Genomic DNA, 10,541 nt, shown 5'->3' with positions numbered 1-10,541 from the left:
CAGCCCCCTTGGCCAGAAGACACATAAAGACCCCCGGCTTCTCCCCCAAAGTCCCAAGCTTGGGGCTTGCGGGTTCCAACAGAGAGGACCGTCCTGAGGGAGGAAGTTTGTGGTCACGGCCCGGACTCTCTGGGCAGGAGTGGGTGGTGCAGGGACAGGGACACAGGTGACTGTTCAGGGAGAAGGGACAGGCTCTCCGGCCTGGAACGAACCAACGTCATCGCGTCCTATGTCCGTATCTTGCTTCCCTGCACGCGTGCCTCACATACCAGGGCGGGCCACTCATGGCGGCTTGAAGAGGGCTCTTCTGAAGTGACCTAAAGGACAAATGCCAAAACCAGAGGCAGCAAGCCGCAGGTAGCAAGGCCAGCTGCAGCTGGGGGATGGGATGTGGGCTCATCATTTTTTATGAGCCACTTAAAAACAGGCCTCCCAGGGGCGCCTGGGCAGCTCGGTTGAGCGTCCAACTCCTGATTTCCTCTCGTTTGTGAGGGGGAACCCCATGCCACATTCGTGCCCACGGTGCAGAGCCCGCTTGGGATTCTCTGCCCGCCCCTCTCCACCCCCCCCGCCCCACTCACACACAGGCTCTCTCCCTCTCTCTCAAAAATGAACATGAAAAATGAGCCTTCCATTAAAAAATCCAGGATTTCTTGATCCTCTTGAAATCCACCCCATTAGCTCACGACGGGGCAGGCACTGAGGGGGGACGGTCCCTCGAGATGAGGCCTCCCCTGCAGCGCCCCTGCTGGCCTGCCAGTTCCTAGAGACAGGTGCGACAGATGCGACCGGGTTGAAGCACGTCTGTCACCCTGAGTTAGGAGCCCAGGGTGCTCATCCCAGACGGCAGCACAATCATTCTCTCTCAAGTGGCTGCCTGGAATACTCGGGTCTTAAATAGCCTCACCTCAAATTTTCTCCTCCTAAAGATCCTGGTCACATCTGTCACGCGATCGACGTGGCTGGTCAGTAAAGAAACATACACCCCTTTAAAAAAAAACTTTAAGGGCGCCCGGGTGGCTCAGTCGGTTGAGCATCCGACTTCGGCGCAGGTCACGATCTCGCGGTTCGGGAGTTTGAGCCCCGCGTCTGGCTCTGTGCCCGGAGCCTGCTGCGGATTCTGTGTCTCCCTCTCGCTCTCTCTGCCCCTCCCCCACTCACACTCTGCCTCTCTCTCAAAAATAAACATTAAAAAACAAAACAAAACTTGAAAACCCAGAGACAGGCCCTTGGGCTGTACGAAGGCTCTGGGCCATGCCTGGTCCCTCTGCAACCGTGACATTCAAAGCATGGGGGAGGGCCCTCGGCTACAGTGGACTCAACCAACTTGTTCCAGCCGCACGGAAACTCCTCGATTAAACGTCCATCAGCCCCTCTGGGAAACGCCTACTCGGTACACTTCACAGGCCGCTCCCACGTGACGGTTCTGAGGGCAGGACCGACGGCCCAGCTCGGCCGCCCCCTCGCGATGCCCCCCAGGATTCGGGGGGGGGGGGGATTTGTTCGGCCAATCCGCGCGCCACCTCCTCTTTCAAGGGCAGCACCTCGTCATCTGGTTGAGGCAAGGATAAAGCAAGACCGCGTTTGCCTTCGAGCAGACCCCTCACGGCTGCTCACCCTTCTGGCTCACCCAGGCCACGCTGCTGGCCTTCTCTCTCCTACTCGCTCGCCCTCCGCCTGACTATTCATGCTGGGCAGATTCTAAGTGTGTGGACAGTCACACATGCCCTCAGGAACTCGGCAAAGCCACGGACACTCTTCCCCAACCCGAGGGTGATACAACACACAGTCACACGTGTCCCTGGGGAGGCCGATGTTGCCGGGCTCCGGGTCACAAGAGGCACGCAAGTAACCACTGGACAAGGACACCCGGACGTGGCCCTCGGGCACTGGGCTTGTAGGACTCAGATGAAGTCCCTCCTTCTTGTGAGGGACAATGCTCCTCAAAGCAAGGTCCACACGAGCCCCTTCTTTCCCTCATTTATCAACACGTCTGCTGCGCTGGGTCTCGTGGCGGTTACGAGTAACGGACTCAGGTAAGGAGCTGACACCCCGACCTTACTCCGGCTGTGTCACCCCCGGGATCCTGCCTCCGGCCCATCTCTACTCACCAGGGCCCTGCTCCCCACCGGATGACATGGCCCGACGCCAGACCCAAGAAATGACACCACACACCGCCATCTTCCTAAAGGTTGTTTTATTGTAAAACCATAAATACAACACTGACATGAAATCGTTTAAGTAACTGATCCTCTCTAACCATTAAAAGGATGTCTTTTTGCCTTGGCATCAACCAACTGGGAAATAATGTTGCAAGAATTCGGGGGTAGGGTGTGAATTCTGGGCGGGGGCTTTTGGCGATTTAAGGAACCAGGCGGAACCTTCCTCTTCTTCCTGGGAATGTCCCACTTTTGGACAAGAACAGACAGGTAAAAACAGCAACATTGAAACAGCTCAGTTTTAAATTTTATTACTTTGTAAAAATCTTTTTTTTTTTTTTTTCCTGTTCCTTTCCTCCATTTCACATCAGAAAAAGTTTTAAACATCACGAAACGGATTTGGCTGTAAATGGAGATACGGTACCAAAACAAAGTGAAACGAAAATCCCAAAGGACGAACAAAAAAACCCTAAATAAACCCTCAAGTTTGGTCTCGGGGGTTTACGTATCACAAGAACCGTCAACTCAACCCCCATGCAACGTGACTCCTTGGAGAGCTGTTGGATCCACACCAACGACACAGGAGACCGCGAACAACGTCTTTTGTTAATTAACACAGCAAGGGTGACACTAGGTAACTTTTTTTTAAATACAGTACATGGTACGCAGGGTCCCAAGATGGCCCTGCATAAACCCCTCGTGGAGACTGGAGCCAAGCACTGGCTGTTTATAAAAATATTGTGTTGCTACAAAAGTATAAATTAATGCTACCGGTATTAAGAAATATTAAACACATAAAACTTATAAGGATTAAGAAAAATATTCATTAATACCTGTAGAAAACTCTGGCCTAAAAAAGATATTTTTTTTGTGTTTGTTTTTTTGTAAATTTTTTTTTTTTGTATTTTTTTAAGATGACTTGAGTTTCTTGCACTCGAAGAGAGAGACACAGTCAGATGTGCCTATGGTATTGCCTAGAACGTCTTAACTACTGAGAAAGGATGGGGTGCACGCACGTGGTTACTGAGCGGGGTGCAGGGAGGGAGGGGCACCAAGGCTTTCTCGAGATTTACCTGATGTGAAAGAATCACCGATGCGAAGTTGCAGGGAAAAGAAAAAGGCAGGATCAGAAAACAACTGAAAATAATTTACGCTTCTTAAAAAATATCTCTGCTTCGGGTGGTTGTACAAAATGATTTCCTGATGCTTGGGATCTGAATGGCCCCGGACGTGCTGCCTGGCGGGTCCTCTCTCTCCTGGCTGGCGAGTCCCAGCCCCACGCCAGTCCGCGAGCTGGCTCGCCGCCTGGGAACCCGGCCCCCCACCCCCACCCCCCGGCTGGGCGGGAGGGAGGGCCCCAGGCGGGGACCGGCTGGCACCTGGGTTGTGGGAGGAGGCCTCCTTCCGGCTGGCCGCAGACCCCACGGTCTCTGCCGACCTGGACTTCAGGAAGCGCCACAGGGATCCCAGGCCCCTGAGGTTGCGGACAAGGCTGGGCTGTGCCCCTTTAAGGAACTTTGGTTCGAAGAGTCAAGGTGCCCGGTGGGGACGCACGGGTGGGTAGGACCCTCGTGGGTCCTGATGCTGAGCCCAACTGCAGACCTAGCGAATCCTCTGGAACAGGAGCTGGATCTTTAAAGCGACACCCGTGGTGGTGGCCGGTGGCGGCCGTGGGGGCATGAACAGAAGCCAACGGCGACCTAAGGACCTTCCCCCTCATCAACGCGGGAGCAGGTGCGTCTTCACACAGAACCCACAGGCCCCTCCAGGGAAAGGCAGGCCTCTACTGACCACTGTCCTCAAACCCAAATGAGAGAGGAAGAAAAACAATACCACCACCACCACCACCAAATCCTCCAGAAGACCCTGAAGAGGGGAAACCGGGAGGGAAACATAAGAGGACAAGACACTGTATCATTGGTTCACCATAACTGGCCTAGCAAACGTTAGCCACAGTGAAGAGAGGGGCAGGCCCCCTCCCAGTCCTCGCCGCGGCCCAGCTGGATCCGGGGGCCTGGGCTGGGGCCGGCAGGGCTGAGGCGGGAGCCCCCACCGACGGTCTCCAGGGGACGGCCGGAGTCTGACTCAGCCTCTCTATTCTACCTAAACCAGCAGCCTTTCCGGGAGCTCCCCGTCAGGTACGCCCCGGGGACACAGACGCCGTGCTGTGAACTCACCCCAGCTCAGCGGGGCGGGAGACCGCTCCCGATGCCCCGTGTTACCTCCTCTTCCCGTCTCTGCGAGCACGGCCATCCTGACGACGGCTCCCAGGTACTGCCCCCGTCCTGGGCGGTCGCTCACAGGAGCCCAGCTCCGTCCACAACCCAGCTTTCCTTCAAGCCTTTCTCGTGAACGCGTGGCCCCCGAGAGTGCGTGCTGCATCCCTGACGTCTCCCCAGGTTGCCCCTCGCATAAGCACAGGGGCCTCCTGAAGGCGAGATGAGGCTTCACAGTGGAAAACACGCCTTGCAGAGTTTTTCCCTGGTGTTTCTTCAAAGTGCAGGAGATAAAGAGCAAACTCGGGGAGAGATCACTTGCCAGCCAACGGACCAGATGTAAAAAGAAAGTCCTTCCTCGGACGGTTCTCTCACCAGGAAACCTTTGTACCCTTCTCCCAGCCAAGGGCCGGTCCCCAGCAGCCAAGCCAGAGGCCATCAGGTGGGGACGGTGGCAAAGGAACCTCGCTGGCAGGTACGGCCCGCAGCTTTCTGCACCACGAACCCCCAAGGTGAAGTGCAGGCAGGAGCTCTGCTCGCGCGGCCCCTCCGTTTCGCTTCCCGGCTTTCAGCTCCCATCTGAGGGGGGCCTGGCTGGTGGACCCGGGCACAGGGAGGGAGAACGGCGTTGGGACAAGGGCAGCCACGCCCAGGCTACTCCATCGACCACCCGTGAGGCTGCAGTCCTTGGCCCTGGCTTTGGTGGTGAAGCCCAGTGGCCTCACGGGAGGGGAAACCCCCCCACAGAGGGGAGGCGCGTTGTCTCCACCTCCCCCCTGGGCTCCATGGATGTCAGCGCCAGACCATTTCTGTCCTGGGAATCGCATGGCTTGAGGCAGGCCGTGTCCGAGTCAGCACACGACCACCTTGAGCGGTCGAGAACATGACAGAAATGGCCCTATTTCCTGCTCTGCCAGCAACCAAGGGCCTGTGGTGGAAAGTCCCAAAGTGGTCACAGAACGGGGGTGCAGAAGACAGAATCTTTCTGAAGGTTGATGCCAGGGGAGGTGCCGGGAGATGAACTGGAAGAGTCTACCTCAGTCCTTTGGCTAAACTAGAATGTGGGTAAGGTGGATATTGCTGGAAACGAGGGGCCAGTGGCTGAGCCTGTGAGATCTTTGGATTTTACTAAGCTGTTCACTGCAGCAAGACGTGCACTACGGGAATGGCCTGCGTGAGAAAGCCGACTGAAGGGGCACCTTGATACAGCCTTTCCTGTTCGCGACCCCAGTTTCTGAGGAACCAGTGGCTGCAAGAGAGAAAGGACCACCTGCCACCTGGTCACCATCCTGGAGGAGGCAGCCCCTGGAGACAGCGTTGAGAGTGTCCAGTGGCATCCACCTTAAACCTGCAGAGCAAGCCAAGCCCGAGGGTTGGAAAACCCCACAGACCGGGGGGGGGCCCCCACACATAGGACTTCATACCTAAAGTTTAGTTAACTAGACTTCCTCGAATTTTCACTCTGGAGGGCAGATATCCCCGTGTTCCAAAGAGAATGTGGAGTGCTCTAAACGCATTATCTGGGCTTGGTCTCTGATGGCTTTGCAAGAGAGTAAAATGTCTGTTTTCTAACTAACTGGCCCAAACACGGGGCAACGGCGTAACCACTCTGCCTTCAGTAGAGAGAGGATGGGCTCCGAGGCTCTGCTCCCACCAACCACACCAAGTGGGCAACTCTGATCCTCCTCGTGCGGTTCAAAGGGCCAGGTCGCGGACCCTCCCCCAGCAGCAAAGCAAAACCGGAGGGGCCTTCTGCTGCAGGATACATCTGTCACTCTTCAGCAACCCTGCAGCCGCCTTCTGAAATGTCCTCAAAGCTCCGATCGTAAGGTCTGCTGATTCTCCCACGCGCTCCAGAAAGCGCCATCCGGTGACCGTCCAGTGCAGATGGAGGCTCTTCTGGTGACGTGACCCAATTGGAAATGGGGAGAAATACCCAGAGCTTCTCCAGGAGAGGAAATGGCACATTGGTTCCCGAGACCACGGCTTGCTGGAGTGAAGCTTCGAATGGCCCGCTTTGATGCGTTTTAGTACGTCCAACACTTGGGAGGGGAAAGCTGGGTTAGTTCTCATGAGGTGACGTGAGCGGGCTCGGCCCCCAGGGACACTGTTCTGGCCTATAATCCTAAGCCTTCTTGAGTCTCTGAACCAACTCGACTTCCCCATCTGCTACGGACCCGGGGATGGGGATGTTGTACAGTGCTTTTTGGAATCGAGGTATCTCACGGCTAAGTAATGCTTTATTAACAGGAAGGGACGGAGTGGAGTCAACCCTCAAAATGGTAAAATGTGCCCTTGCAAAGAGTCCTCCGTGATGGTGGTCGTTCTTCGCCCGAAGCCCTTGGCGTAACCATCTGTATCCTACAGGCGTGGGCACCGGGGGGGGGGGGGCCGGCGGCCACCGGCCCGTTACTCGTGGAGAGGTGGGGTGGGGGGTGGAGTACTGACCGTGACAGACCACCTCTTGTAAGGGCAAAGGGGCCACCCTCTTGCCATATGGACTGAGTGTGTAAAACGTAAATTCCTCATGGAGAGAAAAGCCATCTTTCACAGCCTCAAGGGGAGTGTGGTCTGATAATGCCATTCTACCTTCAAGACATCAACTGTTAGGCCCACAAGGCACCGTGCTCAACTACTGTCCTGGAAGGAGGGCTGAGGCCCACGTGGGGAACCCCAGGCTGCGGGCAATGGAACCACCGGAAGCCCTGGGGTCCTGAGGAGGGGGGGAGGGGCCGTGGGTCCGAGGCGAGACAGACGTGAACATGGGTGGACTCAGGAGTCCCTGCGGAGCCGGAAGTGTCAGTGATGGGGCGAGTAGTGTAATGCACTCTGGGTATATAAATCAGACATTCGCAGTACCAGACACAGCGAACCAGGAGGGCGGGCCTTCCGCTTACATTCAGGAACACTCCCAAGCCACATGCTTCCCTATGGCTTCCACCGAACCCCACCTCTGTGAAATCCGTGACTCCAACCCCACTCCTGGTTCCCAAACAGCCAAGCCAAGTACGTTCATGGTCTTGGCTGTTCAAATACATGAAAATGGGACTGTACAGCGAGGGCTAATAAAAACCTTAGGATACTGAGTATACCACTGAGATGAGCTAGTTTACAGTGTGATTTGAGGAACAAAAAGGGCAACTGGGGAAAAAAAAAAAAAAAACAAACCCCCAAAACATAATTTAAAAACATTCAGTCCCCCCTACCAAAATAAAAAATCACATTCAAAAAAAAAAAAAAAAAAAAAAAGGTAAAAACTGCTAAAATGTTAGGAAAAACAATTATTAAGGAGTGGAGACAGTATCTATACTTCTTTAAAAAATGTTTTTTTTCTATCTTATATTAAAAAGCAAAAAGTCAGCTTTATATTCTTAAAGTCTCCTTTCCTGATTTGGGGAGATAGATAGATGTGTTTCTAAGGCGGCTGCCCTGTGACACCCAAGGGTATCTCGAAGGCAACAGCTCAATGCCCTGAAGGTGAACGAGAACAAAGTCCAGTGCAGAAACTGTCCATCTGATGCAGTCTGGAGAATCCATGGCAGAGCAGCCGGGGAGGGGTGGGTGCATGAGGGTCAGGAGTGCATGGAGGGGGGTGGGGGGGAGGGTCAGGAGGGATGGGTGGGGACCACGGGGTCAAGGACAGAGAGCGTCAAGTCACTTCAGATCTCAGCTGCCTGAACGTTTTACGACATCAGCTTTCTACCAATCTGCACACCTGAAAACGGAGTCTTTAAAGCCCCCTCACTGAGAAAAGGAGGTGAAGCGTCTTCCCTCTTTCCCACTCAGCTTTCCTGACACACCCAGTTTAATGCACACGTGCCCGCGAGCAGGCACGTGCACATGCACCAGGGCTGTGTGTGTGTGCATGCGTGCACAGAGCTGCCGTGGCTGCGCAGACGAGCACGGGGCCCCCACGCCCCACACCCAGGGTGCACGTGCTGGGACACGTCCACACGCGTGCGGGTGTGCACACACATGCACACACACACTGAAAAAGCACTTAAGTTTCCAGGGGGCATTTATAATGAGGTCCACAGTGTTTAGAACTTAAATTCCTTTTCTTTGTTTGCGACAGTGTTGTGTGTGTGTGTGTGTGTGTGTGTGTGTGTGTGTGTGTGTGTTTTCCTAATGTTTCTCTTCTCTTTTTCTTTTCTTTTCTTTCTTATTTCTTTTTGTTCCGAAGTCAAGTCTTAAAGCATGTTGGATTTCAGAAACATGAGTTTGTTCATATCTTCCGGACTGAGCAGTCGCCTCCTTTTGATTAGAAGCGCTTGCTCACACATATTTACACACCCGCTCCTGGCCCCCACGGCTGGGACCGCGAGCAGCCAGAAGGCCAGCTTGGCGAGTTTCGTGTGCTTTTGGGTAACGCACGACCAGTACTGGAAGAGATCAGGGGTGGCCTGGAAGAGGGGCTCCTGCAGGTAATCGTACACTTCATTTTTCCCAAGCCGATCGTCTTCCTGAGCTGCAGGGTTCTCGCCCGCGGCGGAGCGGGGCTTCTTGGCGGAGGGCTCGAAGTCGGCCTCCTCGGCCCAGGACTCCTTCACCTCGTTGATGAGCTCGCACACCTTGCCGATGATCTCCTCGTGCTGGTAGGGCGGGACCGGCCGCAGCTTCTGCTGCGGGTCCAGGATCATGGCCACCTTGTGCGCCGGGTGCACTTTGAAGTTCTCCTTGAGAGCCTCCAGGAAGAGGTGACACAGCTTGCTGACGGTGCCCGCGTCATTGGCCTTGGCCGTGAACAGCTTCTCCAGCCTGACGTAGGTGGGCAGCACGAGCTGCAGGGTGGGCTGGCTCTCGTTGCTCAGCTCGATGACCGCCTGCTTCACCGGCGTCAGGATGGCCGCCAGGTTGCTGAGCAGGTGCTTGTTGAGGCTCTGGATGAGGTTCATCTTCTTGGCGCGGCTGTAGAACTCGCAGATCTGCTCGTAGCGCTCGTGTACCAGCAGCAGCGAGTCCGTGACCGAGTTCCAGCAGGGCGGCGGCGAGGTCTCCTCGAGGGACCCGAAGGTCTCCTTGGCCAGGCCCGTGGAGCCCGCCAGGTCCTCGCACACGTTGAGCAGCTCGATGACCTCGTGCATGCTGCGGGCCTGCAGCGTCCGCTTGCTCAGCACGCTCTGCACCACCGAGTTCAAGGCACAGGCTGAGCAGCGAAGGCACATGCCGGCCTTGGAGAAAGCGGACGCGCTCACCCGGCAGTCGGTCACGTACACTGTCCTGATCTCGGACATCACGAACTCCGACAGCACGTTCTGCACCCAGTGGTGCACCAGGTCGCCGCTGTCGCGAATGTCCGCGCCCTTCACGCCCAGCACGTAGCTCTTGATGTGGTTGCCCTCGGCCTGGTAGGCTGTGAGGATGTAACAGGAGTCGGGGCCGACGCTCTGCGAGTGGCAGGTGACACCGATGCCCAGGCAGGCGTTGCTGCCCAAGGCACACGTCACCTTCACCTTCACCTGGTTGTACATGCGGGGCAGGTGCTTCAGCGCCAGTGTGTTGAAGTTGCCCAGGATCTCCGTGACCGAGAAGGCCCCGTAGCGGGCACCGCTGTCCACCAGCGTCTGGGCCAGTTTCAAGAACTCCTTCCCACTCACCACGCTCAGTGCGCCCAGGTCGGCGCACATGACCCTCAGCAGCCGCTCTGCGATATTCTGCCGCTCCTTCTCGGGAATCATGCTGTTGGGTGTTAAACCGCCGGTCATGGCTGGCAGGGGACACAAAGAGAGACGAGATTCAACTCGGCATCTGAGGTGCCTTTCCCTGGCAGCAGCCTGCCACTCTAGGCATCTAGTGTTTGGAATTACGAGTAGGTTTGCTCTGGTACACAAACTGGCGGTGCTGGTGGCCTTTGATGTGTGACGGTCTCACGGGAATAATGTTCTAGGATCGATTAGTAATGTCTGCTGTGAGCACGGGAACAGAATACAGCAGCATGTGTATAACACACGTGCTACATGTGTCATTCACCTAGACCTTCGAGGCCAACTAGTCTACCTTCTTCATCGATACAGGAATTGCCTCCAGTAAAGGGATCTCTAGTGAATAAAAACAAGGAGGCCACGGTATCAGGAAAGAGCAGCCAGCAGAAACTGAGGCGACTGTGATTCCAGTTCTGACTCTTATCGCTATTATGTGCTCTCTGACCACAAAAAGATCACCTCCT

At 55.5% G+C, this 10,541-nt stretch overlaps 1 protein-coding gene across 24 annotated transcripts in view; it reads right to left on the bottom strand.

Moving 5' to 3' along the window:
• Nucleotides 1-2,180: 2,180 nt before the first annotated feature.
• The window catches only part of ZNF618 (zinc finger protein 618), a 184,908-nt gene continuing 176,547 nt past the window's right edge, over nucleotides 2,181-10,541 (bottom strand). For all 24 annotated transcript variants that reach the window (XM_040482043.1, XM_040482046.1, XM_040482044.1 and 21 more), the window contains one exon: nucleotides 2,181-10,082. In XM_040482043.1, the coding sequence (XP_040337977.1) occupies nucleotides 8,566-10,082 (1,517 nt within the window). In that variant the 3' untranslated portion in view covers nucleotides 2,181-8,565. The remainder of the gene's footprint in view (nucleotides 10,083-10,541) is intronic.

Source organism: Herpailurus yagouaroundi, unplaced genomic scaffold, assembly GCF_014898765.1.
Source record: "Herpailurus yagouaroundi ecotype Mexico unplaced genomic scaffold, PumYag 160, whole genome shotgun sequence".
Taxonomy (NCBI): domain Eukaryota; kingdom Metazoa; phylum Chordata; class Mammalia; order Carnivora; family Felidae; genus Herpailurus; species Herpailurus yagouaroundi.
The sequence above is the reverse complement of the archived record's forward strand: the minus strand, read 5'-3'. Positions and strand labels throughout refer to the sequence as shown.